General features: G+C 39.9%; 1 protein-coding gene across 1 annotated transcript in view; it reads left to right on the top strand.

Annotated features, from left to right (window-relative positions):
* grm5b (glutamate receptor, metabotropic 5b) overlaps nucleotides 1-26,066 on the top strand; it is a gene marked incomplete at both ends in the record, with an annotated part of 48,555 nt that overhangs the window by 7,755 nt on the left and 14,734 nt on the right. The window contains 2 exons of the mRNA XM_079166110.1: nucleotides 930-1,004; nucleotides 1,434-1,608. Of these exons, the coding sequence (XP_079022236.1) occupies nucleotides 930-1,004; nucleotides 1,434-1,608 (250 nt within the window). The remainder of the gene's footprint in view (nucleotides 1-929; nucleotides 1,005-1,433; nucleotides 1,609-26,066) is intronic.

The following is a 26,066-nucleotide window of genomic DNA, read 5'->3' as shown; positions in this document are numbered from 1 at the left end:
TGCCATGATTCCCCTTATGTCTTTCCTTCCCTCACTCTATTTCTATCTCTCTTTTGACCTCTTCTTTTAGCCTCATTAATTTAAGTATAGCATTGATCAATGATGTCTAATTAGACAGCATTCTATCGTTGACAGTATACAATACTCTGTAAAAAGGAGGAAACATTAGAACACGTAACAACCTCATTGAGTGAGAAAACTGAAACACTGGTTTAAAAAACAAACTATAGGTTGAGGAAGAGATCATTTAGATGTTTTCTTCCGTCAACACAGAGTAGGGGAAGAGATAAAAGGCAGAGGAAGAGAAATTAAAGAGGGGAATCCTATCATATTCTTTGCCAGTGTGTACAACCATTCATTAGCATAAATTCCAGGTCACCCACTTTCTCTGGCAAAGAAACGGGTGCCACAGTGGGGAGATGCTTTCTCTGACATCAATTTGAGCTTTCATGAGAAGAGAAGTAGCAGGCAGGTTACTGCAGTGGGCATGTTTTTGAAAATCAGAAGGGATCAGGTCTTTAACTGTCATTTTTTACACCATGAAAATATTGACTATTAGGGAGAATTAGACTATTTATGATTGCACATGTCCTCTTTCGGGTTTGCACAAGTCAGTCGAAACCTGAATTAAACCAATTGTGTTTATTGTCATTATGTACATCTTCCTATGCATATGCATGCAAGTATACAGTATATGTCTCTGTCCATCTACACATCCATCCATGCTCATTAGTTCCTTTAATGGAATCAATATTGCTCATTGGCTACAGGTTGCCCCTTTATCCATTTGTCTATCTTTACATCTATGTATCTTTACGCACATCCATCTATGTTCCTCTGCTTTCAAACTGTTTTCTGAGTAATTCTAAAACAAAACTGAATTCTTTAAATCTCTCTCACCCTTCCCTTTTCTTTTTATGGTTTTCCAGGCAACTATGGTGAAAGTGGGATGGAAGCATTCAAGGACATGGCAGCCAAGGAGGGCATCTGTATCGCCCACTCTGGTAAGATACTCGGGTCAAGACAACCACTGTTAATCAATATTAATACCAAACGCTACAGAAAGTTGTATTCAAGTTAGAAACTGCATTGAATTATTGTGGGTGTACAGTTGGTGGAAGGGTTCGTTAGTATTTTACTTTTTGTCAAACAAGGACACCATGGTGTCAGCAGTTAAAATACATTTAACTGCCATCACAGCTTATAGACGTATCTACTAAACAAGAAGACATACTAACAATATTTAACAATAAAGATCGGCTTGTAGACCCGTTTTCACACTGTGGGTGTCAGGTGGGTGACACTTGAGCACAATAAAATAGAAACACCGTGACAAAGAAACCCCAAAAGACACTCAGCACTTCACGACACATGAAGCAACAGAGATCAGAAAACCATGTTTGTATTTGTCCGACATGTTTTTTTTATCTCAGGTAAAATCTGGAGCAATGCTGGAGAGCAGAGCTTTGATCGGCTGCTGGAGAGACTGAGGGGCCACCTGCCTAAAGCCAGGGTGGTGGCATGTTTCTGTGAAGGCATGACCGTCCGCAACATCCTCATGGCCATGAGACGCCAGGGGCTGGTAGGAGAGTTCCTGCTCATCGGCAGGTCAGTGGAGCTACAAAGTCTTACTGTACTATGTAGAGCAGTGGTTTATTTCCTTAAACAAGGGATATACATTACAGGGGTTTCCCAGGGAAATGATTAATATGATTGAGATGCATCAACGGATCCTTGATTTCCTTTGTTTACTCTTTGAGTCTTGTTCAGTTCTTGGAAAGTTGGGAAGAAAATATGTTTTCCATGTGATATAGCCAAGCAGCTATATTTCAACTGTGGGATTTCAGCCACTGGATGTTTTTGAGGGCAGCTGGAGAGGCAAAGCTGTGGCTCTGCACTCTTCTCTGAAATAACCCTCTTATGAGATCCATTGATGGTTATAAACACAGAGCTATTAACATTATAATAAGAAGAGCCCAGCTGGTAAATATACACAAATTTCAACCAAGTTCTGTGCATGAAGTGTGCATCCAGCTGGTGATTATGAAACTTCAAAGTAACTTCAACCTGGTCTTTGACCTGCAGTGCTGGTTGCATTTTCCCACATTTTGTAATTATTCTGCACTCGTCTTCAGGTGAAGGTGACTGATTGAGCCCCAAATATTGCCCAACTGAAAAACGGGTGTTATTTGCTGATTTAATAACATATTGTTTTATTTTGTGTTAATGTAGTAGATGGCCGATAATCCTAAATAGATCAATGTAATTAGAAATATTCAGACATTTCTTCTTTTGTAATCAGTTTAGGATTCATTTTTTTTAATATAGTGGATGAGGTCATTCATTCAGTGGAGATGGCCTGCTTCTGCTACAGAAGTGTGCTAGATAATGTATACTTCTATGTAGAGTTGTAGCCAGGGCTTGACATTACTACTGAACAACAGGTACAATTTATTCTGATTGGTAAACTCTTGTTTTAAAAACTCATTTTTAAAGCCCTCTGGGACTTGTTGGTAGAACAACTTTTTGCCATGCCCCTGAAAAACAGTGCAGCAGTAGTCTTTGTGTGACAAACATAGAGAGCCTATTGAATGGTGGTAAATACCCAAATAGACTGTACAGCCAAACCGTACAGCAGGAGACATTGTTGTCATTTACACATTCACAATAACACACATGGACAGACACGCTGAATTTCGACGGTGGTTTTCACATTAAGCTTTGTTCTCGCTTAGATGAGTTCCTCCTACATTTCACTTGCAAAAGTAACCTTCCAAATGGGTTGTTTTTATCTACATCTGTGCATGTGTATATATATATGTGTGTGTGTGTGTGTGTGTGTGTGTGTGTATGAAAATGTCTTCTTAGCCCTTTAGTTGCCATGCCAACTATGTAATAAACATAAGATGGAAATTTATTTTAGCACCTTTGCCAGCCAATATGCAGAGCACAAAATAGACTTTGAATAGATTGGACCCGTAATCATGTTTTTACCATTATAATGCCGCAAATGTAATTCTATTAAATTGTATTCTACTCTTCCCGCAGTGATCTGCGCTGCATAACTAAATTGTAGACGGCATCATTTTTGTTGTCATCGTTGCCACCACGATGCTCATTTTCACCACCTTCATCTTACTCATCATCATCATCTTCATCTCCGTCATCATCGTCGTCATCCTGCAGAGAGTGAGGTAAAGTACTAAACCGTACGCTGTGTATCCCGGTGATTGTGTTTTTCTTGCCATTATAGATGACAGTGGAAGGAGAGAGAGAAAGATCATGAATCAGTTCAACACGTCTGTTTTAAATGGTGGCCCAGAGCTACAAAACTGGCCCTTCTCTCCCCTCCTGTAACAGTTACTGTGAATGTGCCTTTGATCAAAACGCCTTACCTCCCACTGGTCAGCAGCAGAAATATAATGGACGCTCTCGAATGTGAATATGTTTTTAATCACTTTGATTCTCAGTCAAAATTAGATGGCTGCAGAAACCTGGGCTTTGTTTCTTCGCAGAGATCGCTGTAACTCTCACGGTGCTTCAATTAAAAGTTGAACTGGTTTCAACTTTTTTTCAGCGCTCCAATGCTTTGGAGACTCAACCAATCATATGTTTTTGTCTCCATCTAAAGAATGCTGTTAGCCAGTTCCCAGTGCTTTTTAACGACATACCTACTTCAGCGAGTGCTTGAACAAGCCGGCTGTTTTGCTGCTGTGTCGCTCGGAGTGTGAACACTGAACAAGAGAGACTTTTTCCAATATACCTAGTTTGGGGTTTTGGCGGGTTGTAAACTGCATCCTTGTTGCTAAGTTGTCATTGTTTCTTCTATTGGTTATTCAGAGCACCTGCATGAAAGAGAGTGGGATCAGGGGTATAGATCAGGTGATTGTCTCTAGCATTACACTGTTCATTGCTGTCAGGTAAAAAAGAAGCAGCTGGCAAAGAGCATGGCTGTTTAACTTCTCCACAGTAAAATTTGCAGTGGCCATGACTGCATATCATAGGGATTTGGACCAATTAGCAAGACAAAAGCCAAAGCATTCTTGGATGAATAAATGTGAATAATAGATGCAAAAGAAAGTTTGGCTCTGTAATTCGGCACAGCAATTTGCTGTTTATTCTAACAACCAACCAAAGAAAGAGTTATTTGATATTACATCTGAGTCGTTATCTTGGAAATTTAGCTTACATAACCTGTTGCCAAATTAAAATTACTTGTCAAATTAATGCCAACAGTTTCCTTAAATTATGCAACACCATCTAGAAACAGTCTCCCTCATTTCATAGTCAATGATCACTTGTCAAATTAAAATTCCTTTATCTAAGTGAAAAAGTATTTAAAGCTCTCACACCATTTGTCTTTCCCCTTGTGTGAAGAAAATAGTTTTCTATGGCTGAATGTGGAACCTAAGGGCTTGTTAAAATTGATTTTTTGCAGTACAGTGTATCTTGTAGTCCTCCATCTCAGGCCAGTCTGTCTTGATTAGGTCAGTTAATTGAATATCAGCCTTTGTTAGCGTCAGTATCATAAACGGACTGTAGTTGTAAATTGGAGATGGTCACGGGTGGGTGCCGTGCTCACTGGAGGTCTGTGCAAGGAACTTCTGATTAACCCAGTTGGGCAGACACCCGTTTAACACCAGGATAATTACGTTACCACAAGAGCACACCGAAGATTATTCAGATACCAAGGACAGATTAGCATGGTCATTAATAGAGTAGACTACTACAAGATCTCCAGATTACATTTGTATTGTGGAGATGGGCTGTTTGCTGGATGACGTACAATAATTTAAGATGAATATTTGATTCTCCCTGAATCCTGTCTTTCTGTATTATTGCATCTAACGTTGCCTGGATGTGATGTGTCATTGTTGAGAGTCATCTTGGGGATTTTTTTGAATTGGTCAAGTCACTGTCTGATAAATCCCCAGTTTTTTTCTTTGACCTTAATCCTCGAACCTCTCATGGGGAACTCATTTTGAGAAACACTTTTACACATAAACACTTAACCCCCTCCTGCTATTAGTCTGAATGGGTCCTCTTTTTTGTGTGTTTAATGACAAAACGTAGTTTGGAGACCAGAAATACTCATCGGAGGATCCTCTTGGTGGAAGATCTTGAAGGATATGACCCCCCTGTGAACTTCAAGACTTCCTATTACAAAACAGCAAGTTGTACAGTGTGTACAGTGATCTGACAACTTTGAAAGTCGTGTAGTGTTAACTTGGCTTAATGTATATGAGCTCACAGTTGATAATGACATTGACATAATACTCCATAAACATGAGCAAAATATCTAAAACAAGGATTATTTAAGCAGTGAAGACTTTAGAATGACATCAGGAATACTGCCATTGCCAGCTATTTACATGAAAGTTTAAAGTTTCAATTATTTCAATTTAAAAGCTTCAGCAGATGCTCAGTTTCACTGTGTCACTGTGTTTTTACTGTAGAAATATTATTGCAAAATCCCACATCAGGTCCTGGGGTTAACGACCACATCACAAGAAAGCTATGAGACACACAGTCTGGATTTGGAGCCTGGGTGTATTGATTGCTTCTGTCCTATAATTCCTCATTGTGCCAGCAGGCTACAGACCCATTAATGAATAGCTAGGCTGAGATAAATATCCAGCCACATGGGACACACAACCCCCCCCACCACCACCACCACTTACACATCTACACATACACACACACTTATGGGCACAAATTCAAATGGCCTCATGTCAATAGATTTTCACTAAATCAGCTAAATAACCTCTCTTATCCGTCTTTAAGCGAAACATCATCTCCTTTCTCAAATTCAAATAATATATCATCAATGCCACTTAAATTAGTCTGTTTCAGCCCGCACTTGTAAAATTGCACTTCCTTCTTCCATATTTTGCAGCCATACATACGATCCACCACCTGAAATACATATTTAATTTGTCCAAACACAGTTTTTTTTGTGATATTGCATGTTTGGCAGGGCCTGTAGCTATGGACAAATGCGGTCCGACTTGGTCTACAAAATAATCACAAACTCTAGATGACGTATTACAGAACGATTGCAGATTGTGTGTGTTTGTGTTGTTTTATACACTGTACCAGACAAATAAACAATCTACAGTATGTGTTAGTCTATGAAGAGATTGCTTAGATGTATGGCTCAAAGGGTCAGGCATCAGAAGTTTGAAATGGTCACACACACACACCCACACACACACACACACATACACGCTCACACAAAATACACTGTCCCTCCTTGCAATAAATTTCCACCCATACCATGCAGGGCAGCCAGTGATAATCGACTTCTATGGTTGACTTCACAGCAACAACATCTATGTATTTTATGGTCAGTCATTTCAGTTTGAAATATGTTTCTCTCCCAAGCACTGTTTCCCTTTTACCTGTTACTGTGTGTCCACGTCACTATTTAGAAATGGCAGGATTTTCTCATTTGCAGCTGTTTTGCAGCAACAGATTTTTAGGAAAACATTTTCTGTGCTCTGCGTGTCCTTGATGGGGAGACCCGCGTTGATTAAAAATCTGCCAAAACATTAGTTAAACAGTACAAATTATATAACTGTATAACAGATTAAAAAAAACAATGCGTGTACATTTGCAACCTTACATTACAAATCAAGCAGTGTAGATACATTTCCATGGCAGCCAGAATGTTACCACTGCTGGATTCTCTGTGTTTTCATACGAGGCCGATATTCAGACTGTGCTAAAGAAACGACTATACTGTTGAATGAATTGAAAGAGAATAGTTTGAATCAAAAAGTCAAAAAGCAGACTCTCTCTGGAGACCATCCAGCACAAGTCTGTACCCCTTCTGCCTGCTGTTGCCATGGAAATATCCCCTACCATATTTGGATGAATCCAGCATAGCAGCTGGGGTGATATGTGGCGCATGCGCATGCGTTTATATGAATGCCTATGTGCATCTGCATATGTGTGTGTTACTGTCGGGAGACGTCTGGTTTTTCTGTGGAGCTAACAGTCGTACGGAGAGTGACATTAACTAATCATCGCTGTCAGAAGAAAGGCTAATTGATAATGCTAATTGCCATTTCAGTAAAAATTCAGATCAATGCATGAAGACTTCTGTGCTGATATTCTACGACCCCGCCGCCCTCTCATCTCTCATAACTCTCTGAAATGTCTCATCTCATTATTAACTTATCACTTTGTTCCTTCTCTTTCCTCTCCGTTGTGACTTAATCTCATCGTCTCTCACACCGTCCCTCTAAATCCAGCTGCTTGTGATTTGTCAGAGTGTTAAGAGTATGATGTGTGCGAACTGAGACCCTGTACCGATCGTTTAACAGAGGTCAGATCCCTGCCGTGTCCCACTTCACACCGCAGCTGTCTGTTCAGGCCGCACTTCCTTGTTATTTTAAAATTGAGAGGAATTTGAAAGAGAGAAGTTAAACGGAATCGTGTGGCTCTGAGATGTCTCAAAGCTGCTCGTGTTTTGAAATGGACTTTTAGGGTATCTTAACACCTGCACGGCAGTGAGAGGAGATCAAAGACACGGTGAGGGCAGAGCAGGCAAACACAGCGAGGAGGGAGAAGGAGAGATGCAGAACGGCGAGGAAATGGAGAGAAGGGAGAAGATGGTTGAAGAGAGGAGAGATTAGCACTTCAGGGCAGGCAGAGTGGAGAAGACCGGTATAGTGTGTGTGTATGTGGCATTCAAATATCATGGTAATAAAAGATTTTGTGTCAGACATGAAAAGCAAATCGCTCACAGTAGGAGTGTAATTTACGCATCACTGTCGGTTTTGGGATGTATCTGTCCTTGCAAACACACATTTACACAGACACACATTAACACACAGAGGTGCTGATACACACGCTCACACATACTGTACATGCACACACCAACACGGTCTATTCCAGTCTGTATTCTAGTGTCATGTTAATTCGCCCTTGATTAAAACAGGAGCTGTTTAGTGTCATTTAATTGGTGAAACGGTGGAAATTAAATCTGCTCTTTTTTTTTTTTATAGCTTTGCATTAAAAGATGGCTTGTAATTAAACACAGGGGGATATGTAAGAAAGGATGATGGATGGAGATGGAAATTAGTTTTGCATTTGTATTAGTACTTAGTGTGTGAATGTGTGTGTGAGATTATACAACGTCAGTGTTTATGAGTTTGTGCATCTTAGAAATACAATTGTGAGACACTGTGCATGTAGGCAGGTGTGTGTGTGTGTGTGTGTGCTGTGTGTGTGTGTGTGTGTGTGTGTGTGTGTGTGTGTGTGTGTGTGTGTGTGTGTGTGCGTGTGTGTGTGTGTGTAAATGAGTGACTCAGTTTCGTGAGCGAGTGATCTTCCTGCAGTGCGATCTGTAAAGGTTGTGAGATCAATATATGGTCTGTGGTTTCATGGCTTCTCTCTGGAGGTCCACTGCGGGAGACATTTCAACACACACACACACACACACACACATACATGCATGCACACACGGACTGCATTTTCTTGACTCTATTTCTGACTATCATCCTCATCTTGTGATATGGAGTGAACCACAGACATACTGTCGAGTATATCTTGATATTTTATTATTTGTGTCATTACGCATTTGGAATGACTTTGATTTCCTACTTCTGGAACAACAGTTGGTTTGTGGATTGCTGTTTTAAAACCTTAAGTTTGGCATTTGGCCGTTGCTATCTTGGTTTTTGGTGGTAGTCATCTTGGTTTTTTGCAACCAGAAGTAACGGTAGAGCTAAGTACAGCTGAATGCTAAATAAGACATATTTAAGAAACCAAAATGTTACAATTAACTTTCATGAACTGAAAGCACAACGCTGTGGTAGCGACCTATCAATCACAAGGTAGCCACGCCCTAAAGCATACCCTGCTTTATTGTCTATTTTAGTCTAAATGGGACCATAATTTACTAAATGAACATCATGCTGTATTGAAGAAGACTTGAAACTAGCGATTGAGACCATAAACTCATGTTTACAATGTTCTTATCGACTTACATACAATCGTACTTCTTCTGCAACCAGAGGAGTCGCCCCCTGATGGCCATTAGAAAGAATGCAGGTTTTAACCACTTCCGCATTGGCTTTACTTTTTTATTATTTTTTTATTTGATATGAAATGAAACATTCAAAACTCTGTAGTTATTTGACAAATATGCACATGTTTGGTAATGTGTCAGATAAGGGGCCATGTGACATGTGTTTTTGTCATTGTTGTTGACATTCTTTTGTTGTACAACATCAAGCCCTTTTTCGAAGGCAAAGTTCCTTGTATCTCTTTCTTACTAGGTGTCATAAGTGTCAACCACATATCAAAGAACTCGGCAGGTTTATGTCTTCACATTTTAAACCATAAAGAAACTCTACCTTGACTTTCATTTTTGCTGTCAGTTCGGGTGATGTCCTCTGAGACAGCTGATCAAAACGCTGCTCAACTGAAACTATTCAATATCAAAGATTTTTTTTATTCAACTCACGTTTTATTCCTTCTCTTTCTTGGTTTTTTGTTGGCCCCTCTGTCTCCTTCTCTTTCTGTCTTTTTGACACTTTACTTTTTTCTCTCATCCTGCTTCTTTTTTCCTTCGACCAGAAAGGAAACCATGAAAAACACTGTTTCCTTTCTAGTCTCTGTTTAACTTGTTTGCTCCTGAATGTTTATTAGAATTGAGTGGGAAGACTTAAGGCGATATCCAGGAGAACAACTTTCCTGTTTTTATTATTTATCATTGTATTTTACCTTTATTTTACGAGGAAGTTCCATTGAGATAAAAAAAAAATCGCTTTTTACAAAAGAGACCTTGCTAAGGTAATAGTGATGCGATGGTCAGTTTTTTTTATTACCCGCACCCACCCAACCCTGTAAGAGAGCGAGTCCGTACCCCCCGACCCCCCGACCCCCCGACCCCCCGACCCTCAAACCAGAGACAGACAGGACAGAGACAAGTAGACTCAAAGCAGAGAGAGATGAGAGAGAGAGAGGTTAAGAGAAGGTAGACTATGCATGCAATGTTTTTGTAAGTTATTGATCATTTAGTTGGAACGCTGCTTTGTCACTTTTTGATCTGTTGCCCGAACCTGTGATATTTTCTAATATATTCAGCCTGAACCTGGTCAACCCGTGCATCATTACAAGGTATACAAGTTATAATAATGGTGAATAATAATGATTAAAATTACCTGGAAGCCAATGCAGGGAGGCTAAAAATGATGTGAACTCTTGTTTGATGCAGATAACAAGGTAGCAGCCATACAAATCACAACACATTAATATGCAACATACACAACAATCGACATACGTACATTTCATTCGATTCGGTAAAGCAACAGATTAAAGGACATCTTTAACGTCACACAAATGTGACATTTCAAAGGTGTTGCTTTCACGGTTCAAGGTATTTGTTGTTGAACAGCATATTTAAGGAATAAAGTAAAGTAAAAATAAAAAATGGTGATTGCAATCCTTTCTGCTTCCGTACTAGTCATGCTTTTGAGTGCATCAACATATTTTTTTCCCCAAAAATCAAATCATTCAGCAGTTCTGCTGCTGCACATCCCCTTCATCTTTTCTTCTCTCTGTTCCCACTGAAAGAGAGCGGCTGATTAATGACTGCTAGTGATCGCTTTGCAGAATGAGGATTCAAGAACAAAAGAAGAATACACAGGAATTTCTAATGGATATTCCAACTCTCGGAGTCTCTTGACAGGGAATTAAGATGTTTTCTATATGTAGGGCAGACCTGTGGGCATATAGACACACACTCACATACACACACGCACGCACACACACACACACACACACACACTATACACACCTGTATCCAGTTGACTTACCCACATTTGCAGCATGCAAAAAATGCATGTGCGCATATTTAGACACATGGGCTGACAGACAAACACACCTGCAAACACATATTCATCCTCTTATTGCTCTCTGAGGGAATGGCCTTATCCCCTCAGCACTCCAATGGGAAAAGTGCTGGGAATTAGAGAGGCTAGGAGGTGGAGTCAGACCGGCAGACATAAGAGACAGAGAGAGAGAGAGAGCAATAGTAGCAAAATGAGGTAGAAAGAAGGTTAACCAGACCTATTATATATATTTGAGTCCTTTTTTGAATTTGCATGTTTATGAATCTGTTTTCTGATACAACAAATTGTGTTGTTTGCGTGGTTGGTCTGTTGTGAGCGCTCAGTTCGTCATTTCGCTGCTCAATTTCTGAGATTAAACCGACCGTTACGTCAGCCTAGTGGCTCAGCATACTTGCACACTCACACACACACCAAACATAATCCTTTTAATAGTCGCCGTTATAGTAATCCACACAGGAATCTAAAGGGCTCCCTTTTTGTTTCATTTTTGAGAAACGCTTATGTCCTGCACATTCATTGAACTGTATTTTTTCTTACCCTGGTATCACGTTGACGGATATAAATTAATTTCATCGAGACACAAATAACCTCTGTTGTTGCTGTCTGTCCTCTTTCGTCCCTCCGTTCCATTTCCACACTTGACTTTCTGCCTCCCCCTACTTTATTTCCATAATCTGCAGCACCTTTTCAGCCTCTTTCCCTCCTCTTCGAAACACACTTGCTTGTCGTCCATCACACATTTGAAAGGCTACGTGTGAAAAATTGCCCTGCCATCTCCTAAAGTGCCTGGACAGGAAATGAATTGGCCTTAATTTAGCTCTGACTCTAAACCAGGCAAAGGTAATTAAGAGAAATATGAACTGTGATGCGTCTGAGAAACCGCGGATCCCTCGTGAAAGAAAAGATGTGAATACGGAAAAATTTCGGCTGCTGAGTGTTTTATCAGACACCCTGTTTTGAAATTGTTTTTCTGCTTTTGTATGAACACCACAGAAAAAAGGGAGCAATTGAACAAATGGGATTGATGACACAGGCTGAGCGAAAGAATGCAACTAATTCTCAGTATTTCATTAACTGTTCTCCTTTGTCTACACAGAACTTTAAGAAGTCTGCTCTTCCTGACGGGCTAAATAAAACAGATGCTTCCATCCATTCATCACATCAGGCAATTTGTTCAGTTGCCTAATGTGTTAATGGGTCACAGCATGAAATGGGTCATCAAATTAAATTAAATGTTAACTGAAAATGGGTTGCCTTGGCTGACTCTTACAAACATATTCAGGAACCGACTTACTTCGGCTTCTGACGATTCATTGTTCAGTTCCAAAATGAACAGAGAAATACAGAGAAAAAAATGAAAAGGTGGATGTTTTAGCAGAAAAACAAGCTTGAGACATACAGGAAGTTCAATACTTATAGTCTCTGCCCACACAAATACATACAGTATTGTATACAACACATAATTTTACCTTTTAAGACAGATATGGTTGTCGAGATGATCTAGATGTTCATGTAATGGCGTTGGCCTGATTGTCCAACAGCTGTCTTTTTTGTGCTTTGAGTGTAATGATGGGCTTTACAGCTAAAAGCTTTTTGGCCTTTTAGGTCTTTTTTTCTTTTAAAATAAGTAGGCACTGATAACATATCATGTTTTTCTAGTTATGTGGTCTGTACTCTGCTGTTGTAGAATGGCTCAACCTTGATTTTAACAATGAGGTGAAACTTTTGAAACAAGAAAGAAGAGAACCAGAGGTCCATGGCTGCCAATTCAAATCCCTTAGAGAAAGTTGCTGGGCAACTCAATGAAAGAGCTGTCAGTGACTGTATCTGGGGATTAGCTGTTTGATTTTCCGATCAGAAACTGAGCTGACTGATGGTTCTACGGCTGCATACGTTTAATGATCTCCAATATACTGGAGTTATCTCTGGTGTCTGCTTAGGAGGTCCGTTACAGAAGGGTGGGGAAGAAGTCTAGGGACATTTTGCTTAATTGTATACACCCTCTTTGTTGTGTTCTGATGAGCCACAGATTCTCCTTCAGTGGGCGTTTAATGTTCCCTAGTGATCCACTGAGCAGTTCAGGCTCTGATTCATACCAGGTGCACGTTGTTGCTTTATGGTGGTAGCTTTAGTTTATAGCCCGACTCTTTATATTTACTAGGATTTCATTCGACAGTATCTACTTATCTTTTTATTTAGAAAGTTGACAACCTTGAGTTTTTGATGGACTGTGATCAAGATGAGGTTGATCAGTGTAACCTACTGTAATCAGGCAATACTTAACATGTAGACTAATGAGCTATTACTCTATAATTAACAATTAGGCCTGTGTTGGGTGACTTTCAGACAATCTGATTGGCTTTGATATGTCATTATTTGTAACACCAGCAAGCTTTTGACAGACAGCGATCTGCAGGTGGTGGCCAGGTTTAGCATCGATACTAAACTGCAGTTGTCATCTCAATTCTGTGCAGGCCATTACATCTATATAATGTTCACAGCTATCCAACATCAAAATGTTTGTTTCAACACAATTTCTTCATCTGGTTGACACCTAAATATGGAAGTCGAGGACGTCGTCCCCGGACTCATACACCAAACTAATACACCAAAACCCTGTCACCCACTTGTCTACGTCTCCCTCGCGTTCCCTCTCTTCCGGTGAGCTCAGTGAGACGGGTGTTATGTGTGCCGCATCACGGCCCCCGCACAGCTTGTTACCATAGCAACACAGGAGACAGAGCGCAAGAAAATCATAGAAAGACGGAGATGGAGTGAGAGAGTGTGTGTGACGGAGAGAAAGTTTGCGAGAGAGAGAGAGATTAGGATGTTTACTTGTGTACTATACACATGCCTCCATCTGTGTCCCCTTATTATAGGGAGAGTGAGTGTCGAATTCTGCACTCAGATCCTTCAGGTCAATTCGACAGATTGAAGGCTGGAGCAGGTTGTTTCCACTCAGATAGAGACGTTCACATACATGGCAACACGTCTATGACACGGGTGTTTGCTCAGGGGCAAAGGTATGCGGTTAAAAAACAGTAAAACACAAATCAATAAACTGTGGTAACGTCTGGATATATACTGCAAACGGCCCGATTACTGGTGAGATATGAATACAATTTAATCTTCTCCAAAAACCCTAAACATTGATGATTTGCAGCTTCCCGCTCCCCTAATCTAAGGAGACAGTGTACTCCTAGCTCCTCACTCCAAAAGGAGTGTCTCAAATACCTGCTCTTGCTCAAGAATCGCTGCAAGGCAACAAAACGTCCTCAGTAGAAAAACATTGCCTCCAGAGAACACCGGGAAGTATGTGTCGCTACTGCAAAAACAGAAGAGTGCCATCAAATTCTTTAGCTACTGGTACTAAAGTGAAACAGACTCTCGTCAATGCAGCATTAAGCTTTCTTGTGGGAAATTACGAATCCATCGCTGACATTCATGAATTTAAGCAAAACAAAACCCTTACGCGCAAACTCGAGGGACACAGTCTGACCACAGAGACCGGCTGCCACAGCAGAAACACTGCTACCCGGAGACCGGAGTATGCCAACGTTGTTAATTAGGACACACAGAGGACAAGCAGCATTTTTTGCTCTCATGCTCAGAATATAAACAATATCTGTGGATTAGATCATCACCTACCATAAGAGTGAAAACATCTGTCTAATGATAACCTTGTCAGTATGTACACTGTGTACAGGGATGTAAGTTAATATGTACATATGCGTACTAACAGCTGTATATTTTCCTTTTTGGCTTATTGCTGTTATTTATTATCAATTATCAGGTTATTCAGTTTAGTCATGTTGTTTTATATAATGTGTCAACGCCCATACATGCTCTCAGAGGAGACATGTGGTACCAATGCCACATTAAAGTCCAGAAAAACATGCAGCTAATTTACTGTAGATCCGTCTAGTACTCTCTTTCTCTGACACACATGATTCTGTGGGCGATAAGCTGGATGCCTCGTTACCGGGCATTAGCTGCACCTCTCCTTGCTAATCCCTGCTGTCAAACAGACAAGCTGGCTGTGTGTGTGTGTGTGTGTGTGTGCGCGCAGCCCATCCAGTATAATTATTGCCATCGTGTAAAGCAGGGAATAGCTCTGACTGCCACTTCTAAGCCACCGACCCATCATTAGGTGACACACGATTGTCCATTAATGGCTGTGTGTGTAGAGAAGAGTGTGTGGAGTGCGTATTTGAATATATATATATATACATCTAATGCCACATATATGTATATGTATATGTATATATATATATATGTGGCATTAGATATTGTCTTAAATGTTGATGGCCAGTGATTTTACTTAAACTGAACTTAATTTAAAAAGTAAATATATTTTAACTCTACTGTAGTAAAATGATAATTGTACAGTTGAATATTGGTGTATATAACATATTGCAATGCAAATCAACTTTCAATTATTTGTGTTATTTAAAGGTCATTAGCACGACCTTTAAAGGTTGTTAAAGGTTCAGATGAGTCAGTGGTCGATGTAATCGATCCTCAGATCCTGTCTAGTGACAAATGAATCTGTCAGTAGCCATGTTTCCTCTCAAAAATCAAGCTTCAACTTTTGAAATGTTGCAAAAAAATAGAAACGTATATAAGGTGCGTTTTCATCAACTGGTTTGGAGCAAATAAACTCGGTCAGAAGTTGGCACCATAGGCTACACAAGGCTGTAATCCGCCAGTAAACAGAGTAGGAGAAGTAGGCTAGATGTTGCAAAGCAGAAACACATGGCGTGGCCATCTAACTCATCTACAAGAGAAGGCAAAACCACCTCAAGCCATGGGAAATGTATCTTTCTGATTTCTCCATTTCCATTGACTTATACGATTCAAAATCCGAATTTGAATATGTGAATGGACACTTGGCTGGTTTAGCATGTAGAGTACTGAATTAAGATAGACACGGAAAAAAATCCTAAAATCTCCTTTAACTGTAGAATCATTTGGCTGGTTTTAAAATGTAAATGGCGGACAGTCTGGTCCCAGGCTGGGACGTTGCCTTTGAAAGTCAGTTGAACCACTTGGATGTGGCAAAGTGGTCTTCCATGGTAGAAACTGCTGGGTTTCTTTGCTGAGAAGAAAAGGAAATGTTAGAGGGAGGGTTGGAAAAGCAGAGGATGATAGAGTTACAGGGAGCGAGAGTATTGTTCATGTGGTGGAGTATTACCTCAGCAGGTGATATTACAATGTCCGCTGTGCTGAATATGAGCAATGGCACTTTTATGTGTGAAGCAATAAAAAGTGATGAGGCCAGACCAGGAGGAAAATACACCCTCTGTCTCTCTCTATCTCCTTCCCTCCCTGGCATCATTCCTCCATCTCTCTTTCCTTATGTTTCCTTCTCCACTGCTATATAGAGTGGTTCTAATACCCTTGCCAGTATTGGAAATTTCTCCGATACAGCCTAAAATGTTGGATTGGGTATCAGAAAGTATGCGAGTATATGCACCGATCCAATATCACATCATGTATCGGCTCATTTAGGGTACAAAGAAACAATACTCGCTACCTGATCCGTACATCCTGCCCGTTCGGTACTGATGTGCAAACTGGTTAAACGCTCTCATGCACCCTAATTTTTCCCTGTTTCAAACAACAAATCCATGTTATAAAACCGGCAGGAGGAGAGTGATTCAGCAGCCGGTGTGCAGCACAGTCCTGCTTGGCTAAATAATTATCGGTATCGGAGCAGCACTCAATATCGACCAATACGCAAGTTGAGGTATCAGAATTGGTATTGGGGAGGAAAAGATGGTATGAAAACATCTCTACTGCTTCACTCACTTCTTCACCTCGAACATTAAAGCTCGTCTTTTTTCTCGACCTTGCCACCAAACATCCGTCACCTTTTTGATCCTCTCTTCTCTCCCTCTGTCAGTCACTTCATCTCTCCCCCCTAGAGATCATATCTGTGTCACTTTATCGTCAGTCCCTCTGTCTCTCTCAATCCTGCCTTATATATATATATATATATATATATGGATTTAGTTGTCTTTAACCTCATGCGTTTCATTGTCTGTCGCTTGCTGTTTTTGTTCCTTTTGCCATTTGTTTAATTTGTATTTCTTCATCATCCCCACTGCTCAGTTTCCCTTTTTTTGGGACCTGTATTTGTCCAAAACATTGAGGTATAAAAAGTCTAAAGTCAGTTTTTTTCACTTATATACTCACACACACATTCACATTATTCAACAGATCTTTAGACGAATCAATATATCTGTATCCTCTACATTTTTTTGTCACTCACAGCTGACTGCGTCCAGACAAAGACCCCAGCTGGAGGGGAATAATGTCTGTTATCTACACTCATCCATCTTTCTACCCTTGTAACCTCACTCTCTACCCTACCAACGAGAGTTATTTTCACTCGTCATCTCTCTCTTTACTCCTTATTTCACTGCTTTCTCTCTTTTATTCACATTTCTTCAGTACCTCAGTTTGTAGAGTGAAGGGGGGGAGGAAAATACAAACGGACAATTGTTTCTCATTCATCAAGCACAAAAGTCAGTCGTAATATAAATGTAAGCTGCATGCCTACTCAGTAGGTATGAAGACCGTTAAAATGGAAATCCATGGTCCCCTTCACAGTAAGTGATCACGCACTCTACAGCACAATCCTCTTTTAACGTAATATATTTATCTGTTTTTGGGGCAGAGTGGTGTTAGCAATGACATTACTTTTGTGTGATCACTCATCCCCTTTTTCTTTTTTAAATATGAGCTCGGGATTTCTGTTTTCAGTTTCAAAAAAGTAATTAATTTACAAAGTCAAAGTCTGCAAGGAAGTGCAAACTTTGTATTTGAATGGAACTTCAATTCCAGGCGTTTTGCGCACAAGATAAAATGTTTCCAGTTATACTTTAGTGGGTGTACTGCATGGGAGGTTTTGTGCTTCAGTTTCCACTTGGGAAACACTGATCAAAAGATATACACACATGGCCTCAGACATAATGTGATGTGCTTTAGGAAGGAAGTGGGATTTACTGTAGTTATTTGTTGTTTCCTCGTTCCTCTTTCTACTCTTTGTCTTTGTCTAAGCCATGGCTAATTACTACTTCTATCTGACCCCCTAACCCCTTCCTTTCTATCTTTATCCACGCCACACTTCCAGTGATCAAAAGTGAATTGGTTCAGTAATGTAAACAAATTGAATTGGATATTTCCCATTTGATCATATGTCCTTGTGGACTTAACATGAAAGTCATAAACCACAGCGTTGAGATGTTTCTGCAGCAACTTCTGTTCCCCATTGCTTTTGGCATATTTTCCAAGAAGGACGTTTTCTCGCTGACAAACAGTGATGGAGTGAGTTTGAATAAGCCCCAAAGGTCAATACACTGTGCTGAAGTTAGCATGCTAAACAAATGGAACTGTCATTTTTCTCCATTAGGAAAAAGCTTTTTGTTAGTTTCCATCACTTCTTCTTCTTTCTCGTAATCCCTCCCTCTCCGAGTGACCTTCTCTGAGCTATAGTTTGCTTCAATGAGTCAGTCCAGAATGAATGAGAAGGAATCTAATGGGCTGTCTCACCATCACGTTTTTTTGCTATGTGCGTATAATAAAAAGGAGAACAACATTAATCTAGGTTCGGCTGTGAATGGTCTACCCTTTTCTTCTGGGTAATAGTCAAAAAGTCAGGCAGCAACCTCTGGTGCTGGGAAATGAAACGAACGAGGAAGAGCCAAAAAGTATAGTTTTTCAAATTCCCACTCGAGGCTCGCTCCAAAAGCAAGTCGATCCCCATAGACCCTCATATCAAAATGCCCAACTACACAGCAGAAATAAGTATATTCACTGTCAGGTACAACAAACTCTGTAGGCTCTGTAGCTAATTTCTAGGTTCATGACAAGTATTCGGTGAGGTGTGAATTTTTATAAAACTCATGCGTTTAAATTATATTCAGGCTTAAAGTTAGGCATAATTAAAGGTGTGGCCAATTTGAGTGACAGGTGGGAACTCCACCGATGATCCACCTCTTTGCCAATGTTTAGAGTTCGGCTCTGTCGTCACTCCCAAGACGATGGCGGTCGGAGCCAACCACTTTCCATATTATGTCTATTTTGTCCATGGCAATAGCATTACACATTAATTAACGTTAAATATTAGAATAACAAATGAAGCAGCAGAGAGAAAGAATACAATTGAAGACGGAAATGTTAAAGATGGTCAGCCAGTGATCTATTAAGAAAAAGACAGATTGAAGTGATAAATAGACAGATGGATAGATGGATAGATGAGCAACAAGAGAAAATGAGGAAACCAGCATGAGAGAAACAGATAAGGAGAGAAGTATGAAGTGGAAGAAATTGGTTGAGAGGGGAAACAAAGAGGATCCAGATGTGAGGAGAAAAGAGAAAACCGAAAAGGATGTGAGGTGAGAGACTGTCAGAAAAAATAGAGCTGGAGGGTAATGAAGTGTGGCATCGATAGATGAGTAGAAGTGAACCTGCTCCCAAGGTAAGCAGGCGTAGGCTGTTCTGCTGCGTGTGTGTGTGTGTGTGTGTGTGTGTGTGTGTGTGTGTGTGTGTGTGTGTGTGTGTGCGTGTTATTGAATGATGGGCGTGTAAAGTGGTCCGATCACTCACATAATTACACAGTTGGGTACACACGTGGACACAGGCCGTGCATCCGTCTCTCTCTGTAACACACACACACACACACATTTACAGTTTAGCGCCACTGTGTCCGAGACAGTTCTGACATTTGGCTTAATGAGTTTTGCTGTCGTCATGGTGAACTTTGACCTCCGTTTTGGCTGTGGCTGTTTATAGATGAGGTGTCGTGGCCGAGGAGGACTGGATGATACTTTTTGCAGTTTGTCAAAAAAATGCCAGAGTGCGTCCTGTTTCTTTAACCTCACTCTAAAACCTTCATGTGATTTGTCTACGTGCTAAATAGACAATGAAAAATATAAAGTGTGACTTTAACAAAGGTTGTGCCAAGTAGTCTGAAAATCACAGTATCCGATGGGCTTTTTCATCACACTGTGGAGGCCTGTCCCCAGACTGATGAAAAATCCAAAATCCATTAATCATTGAGCCTCAACAACTATAACATGCATTATTGCAGGATGAGCTAATGCTTATTACCCAACTAGTGAACTGTCTCCACAAATGATGCTCCATAGGATTAGCAAAAAATACACGCAACTGTGTGTGTATGTATTTTCCTATTTGGTTGAAATAGTGTGCTGCAGATTACTTTGTGTGCTGACACAAATTCACAGTTTGCCGTGTTGTGGCACTTACCTTGACATAAATGTGGGCTTATGAACAGACGCATTCTTACTGCATTAAACAACACAATTCACAGAATCCTTTGGACAACACCTGTTTGTTTTGTTTGTTTGTTTGATTTCCGGGTTTGAATTTTGACAGCGGAGCTTGTGCTCGTAAATGTGCAGCTGTTGTGCTGCCGACGCTAAAGTGTTGGATGTTCACAGACATGCAGAGGAGCTTACATTTCATTTTTTCTTTCATTTTTTCCTCTCTTTCAGATCGTACCCGTCTGTCTGTGTTCCCTTTCCCAACTTGTGTTGTCTGTCCAGCTAATTAATGTTGTCAGGTTTGGTTGGTGGGCTGCTGGTGTGTTTGTGTGTGTGTGTGTGTGTGTGTGTGTGCGTGTGTGTGCAGTATGTATAGTTGTAAGCAGCAGATGCTCATCTAGAATCTCTGCCAGGTTTCCATGGCAGCTAGCGAGCGGGTTGGTTGGGGTCAGGTGGCATGATATTATTGAACTTAGACATTCATTTATGAAGTGACCTTTGGCAGCACAGCTTCAGATCAGATTCAAATATTTTGCCAGCACAAAATCACATTCCCCACAACAAAGCCGGTTAGAGAACAATAACAAGCGGAAATTGCAACGCATACCTCCGCTCTCTGCTCTCTCATCAAACATGTATTGTGACCAAGGACCGCACAACCGAGGTCACAGGGAAACAATAACACAAATGAACATTTACTTTAATCTGTGGATGCCGAAACACTGTGGTTCATTCTCTGATCAAATATTATCTACTCACTTTAATTCAGATGGAGCGCTCTAAAGGGATGGCCCTGTTTAGCTGTGGGGAACGGGATGTAATGGGACGGGATGTAATTTTATTTTAATACAGAGCTCACACATTGATACTGTGCCAATACTTTTAACCGTGACTTTTTTCCATTCTCTACTCTTTTGTCTTCTGTGATTACAATGAAAATGTGCTTATTTACCTACTGCTTTACCTAAGGCATTGCACACTTAGATGTGGATAAAAATCTCTATAAGAATAACCAAATCACATTGTCTTCGATGCAGATCTTGGTCTCCATAAAATGAAAGATAAAAGAATAAAGCTGTGACTGGTCCAGACCTCTTTCCCTTTCTGACACCTGGATTAAAGAAACTAATTCATTTATGGCCAAATCTGTGCCAGGTTACGCCCTTCCTTTGCATCGCTGTTGCCCACTATTGGTCGTATTGGACTAGGCGCATGCATGTGTTTGAAACTATTCGATTTCAAAATAATTTAACAGTTCAACAGTATTACGAAACATACCCTGCGAGTTTTGTAATGATAGGACAACTACATTTGAGGAAATGAAAATAATGAATCGGCACAAAAACAATAGAGTTTCAGCCCCTTAGAGGTTTGAACCCTGAATAAAAAAAGAATGGCCAAAAGAGAGAAGAACAGATTTATGAACTTGGTCAGATTAACAGTCTCCAAACTTCTAATTTCTGGTCAGTTGCATTTTATAATGCACAGCAATATTTAGTATTTGGTAATATGAATGCAGGCAAAGTGAATGGAACAGACAAATACAAGTAGATATGTACTAGACAACCCTAACCATCAAGATACAATGAGTAGGTTAAAATGTTATAAACTTTACTGTGTGTTGGTCCTTACATTTTGTCAAAAAAGTCAGAATCCACTTTGCTTTGTATCTAAATGCAACTTTCTTGTTTTCCCAGCGAGAGAGAGAGAGAGAGAGAGAGAGAGAGAGAGAGAGAGAGAGAGAGACTCTGAATAAGGTTCACCATAGCACCCTGATTCTACTTTGCTCTGCTCACACACAGGCCATTGACTGTTACACATTTTAAAGAATTTAGTAGACGATATATTAGCAAGTTGCATTTTGTGCTTTTAGTATTCCTGTAACCTAATCCTACTGGCCAACCTTTGCTGGAAAACTTAAGGCCTCAGATGAAGTTCACAACCAAGAAAGTACAAATTAATAATCACTTGCAAATGAGTTCCAGTTTCTATTTATACGTTGAATGAACAGAATGGAAAGGCAATTGCCCCGGGCCACAGTATGTAGAATTGGTTTGTAAAAGTTCTGCTTAAGGTAGCGCGTTGGCCTACAACACTGGCATACTGTACTATTATGCAAATTGCATTTTCAATATTGGTAGAGACGGGACATCTAATGTTAATTCAATAGTGAATAGAAAAGTGAGTGAATGAGTGTGTGTGTGTGTGTGTGTGTGTGTGTGTGTGTGTGTGTGTGTGCGTGTATATGCATATGCATACACTTAAAATCCGGTTTGCTTTAATGAGACACAAAGTACAGACAGCAGGTTGAGCGTGGGCTGGAATCCATGGCAACGGCCTTGAGCTCTTAGACATGTGAAGACGGAGAGAAAGAAAGAGAGACGGAGAGCCAGGACGACATTAAGAACAGTTGTATTGATCACAGATAGGGTTCGTGGTTGGTCAGCCTGTATGTCAGTTTGTTTATAGCTTAATGTTGATGCTTGTTACTTCGGGGCGATTGCATGCACCCTTTAAAAATCATAAAAGTGTTCATTTGAGAAGAATATCTGGCTGAACAAAACGTGTAAATATCAGGAACTTGTGTTTGCCACAGAGCTTATTTTATCCAATATCCAATAGAAACATCCCATTGGCTTTTAGTCGAGAGAACCAGTGCAATGCTAAGTTTCTGTGGTTGGCCAAAAACAGCACATCACACATTATCAGTGGCTGTGTCAATCATAGCCAATCACATCAGCTCCTCTCGCATCTGTTATGCCGTGTACCAGTATTTAAGTATAGAGCAGGTGATGTGCCTTCAAGTTAACTGAAGATAAATTAACGTTTTTGGAGATACAAAAAGACTGCTCACCGTGTTTTCCATCCCTCACAGGTGGTTTGAGTTTGAAACACTTATTAACCACACATGCAGTTACTGTCAAGGTTTTTTTGTGGTGCAGTTATACAAAAGACCTATTTCGAGCATTGCGTTCAGCCTTGACACCAAGATTGCAGTTTGCTGTTGGAAAGACGGTAACATTCGACCCCTGCTGTGCCTCACCACCTACTTAGAGGGACGAGTCACCGAGATACCAAACAGGCGCAGGTGAAGACTGACGTCACTGTGCGTTAGAAGAGTGCATGCATGGTCTTGTATCTTTTTCAGGCTGCTATAAGTGAAAGCTGTTCTGTGTCGGTGATCCTTGCTTTCGTTAGCTATTTCAGACAATTCATTAATGAGGATTCAACAAATGTCTTCTCAAAAACAGAAGTCACCACATTACTGTTTAAATATGGCATTTTATGATACTTTGTCCAATTAAGCACAAGAGTGCCTGGAAAGAAACCTGAGACCACACGAATGATTTTTGATAAACATGTTAAGAAACGATTATAAATATTTGGGATTCGGAAAAAAATGTATTGTTGCTTCATGAGTTGTTCCAACATGAGTGGGAGTAACTGGGAAATTATTAAAATCACATTTCTTATGCTTATGACAGAGATGAAAGCAAATATTATTTCAGAGAGAGCTAACGAAACATTTTAGTTCCTGAAGGGCCAATTATAAATTTGGAAATAAAACACTGTTTTGATAAGTGTCTTTAATTTCTGATATTTGATCACTGACCGTATAATTCAGTGCGAGTGAAGCTGTTTGGTGAGACAGTGAGAAGATGAACATGGCGAAGTTCACCGATTTGAGTTTAAAACCTCAGCAGCACAAGCAGAGTTACATTGTCTAGAAATATTTAGACTTTCCGTTGGTTGTTAATGCAGGTGAGGTTAGGAGTGTATTTGTGTATATGTTGCCGTTGTTTTGTACTGTTGGCCTGTAACGGGCTGTAAGTGTATGGGGTCTGATCAATCTGATCAATCTGAACAGAGGGAGTCACAAATATATTTTGGGATTTATATATAAATGACAAGTAGCTAACGTTACTTACTTCAAGTTGTGCTCAGGAATCAATGCTTTGGCTTGCAGTGTTGATGTTACATTTGTTAACGTTAGTCGTGTGTTTGATTACCAGTTGATATTAGAGACTTTGCCATGATGGCTACTGTGCTGCTACTATGACTGAAACAAAAACAAAAATGTTTCACACAGTATGCCAGACTCATTCAGCTGACAAATAATGTAAACAATTAAAGATATCTACAATTTATTTCTCCCTAGTCAAATATTAATTATAGATATCAACAATTAATTTCTTAATAGTGGAAACAAATATTTGTAGATATCTGTAACTTAATTTCAACTAGTCAACTTTTACCATTAACTTCTATTCAAACTGAATTACATGTATCTATAATTCAATTTTGACATGTTATAATTCCATGTCCACATATCCGTAATGTCATTTTTTTTTCTTTCGCAATTCTAATTAAGGATATCTACAACTCAATTATCACGAGTCAAAATGTTAATTACTGACTAGTGGCAATGTTCATTGGAGATATCTAAAATTGTTATGACATTAAAGATATAATAAATGGAATTCTTTATCTATAATTGCAATTGTACTTCAGATATGTGAAGTACAATTGTAACTATTGGAAATGATATTCCTACGGACCCACATTGTCTGAAATGCAACTGTTGATATCTAAAATGGAAAATTACATTTCACAATCCTTTTTCAACATGTAGAAATTCTATTGTAGATACCTGTAATCGTTATTTTATCGTCATCTTAACTAGTGAAAACTAAATCGCTACTAGTCTGCCCTACTGAATAAAATGTTGAAAAGACTTTTCATAGGTGTATGTGAGGTGAAAAACAGTAAAAAAACAGGAGAGGACATGTTGGCAGACGGATGCAGTGGAATGTGACAAAGTGGGAGGATGGGGAAGAAGAGGACGGTGGAAAAACAGAGCAAAGGGGCTCAAGGGAAAGCTGAAGGTGTTAATGAGAGAGGGCGAAAGAGACAGATGGGCAAGAAAACTGTATGAGAGGGAAAAAATAAGAAATCTATCGACAGGATGGGAAAGGATTGATTAATGATCATAGATTGTTTACTTCTAAAGCTGTTTCACTGCCTCACTGCCTTAGATTTTGTCTTTTTTTTGCCTCTTTTCTCAATTTCTTTGTTTTTCACTCTTCCACCCCAATGTGTCTCATAATGTCAATACAACATTCTGTTAAACGATGACTAGGAACAAATACTCGCGTGAATACCCCGAATCCTACTCATTCTGCCTTCAGGGGAGCTGCTGATTGATCCATTGTGAGGACACTCAGTGTGATGGTAATACGTTGTGGGACGACGTCCTCTGCATGACACCAGACCCAAAAAAACGGCGAATGGTTTGAACTGTAGGGCTGGGACGGTATGCTTATCGTTCCCAATTCAATACTATCACGATATTTGGTCGCTGACGCAATGCGTACTGCGATTTTTATGTACTGCGGTTCTCTATTACGATATTGTAATTTTTGTTTACTTTTTTGACACTAGGCCATGGAAAAATAAATATAAATAAGAGAGGAATGTCTAAAAATAATTATTACAAGTTGCTTTTTTCTGCCTTTATCCCGTTAAGTATCCCCTCAGATTCATCTTTGGGACAATTAACAGGATGTCAGTGGTTCCAAACCATAAGTGGTTTGTTTTAAAATGTTATAATAATAATAATAATAATAATAATTACTCACACTTCTTAATAGGTCTGTGTCCACTAAAGTAGCATTTCCTATTTCATCTATGACAACAAGCCAACCAAGCATTGGCAACAGAACCGCTGCTCACCCCCCAAACCTTTCCCTCCATATACCCCCACACACACACACACACACACACATCACATACTTGCACACATTAATTTGGATTGTTACAGGCGTGGTCTATCATGTAATTGATGACCATCTAGAAATGCTTCCGTCGTTGATTCACGACCAGCGCTTAGAAGCAGAGGGTGACAAGA

This window comes from Pholis gunnellus (genome assembly GCF_910591455.1).
Source record: "Pholis gunnellus genome assembly, chromosome: 9".
Lineage (NCBI taxonomy): Eukaryota > Metazoa > Chordata > Actinopteri > Perciformes > Pholidae > Pholis > Pholis gunnellus.
Note: the sequence above shows the minus strand (reverse complement) of the source record. Positions and strands in the feature narration are given on the sequence as shown.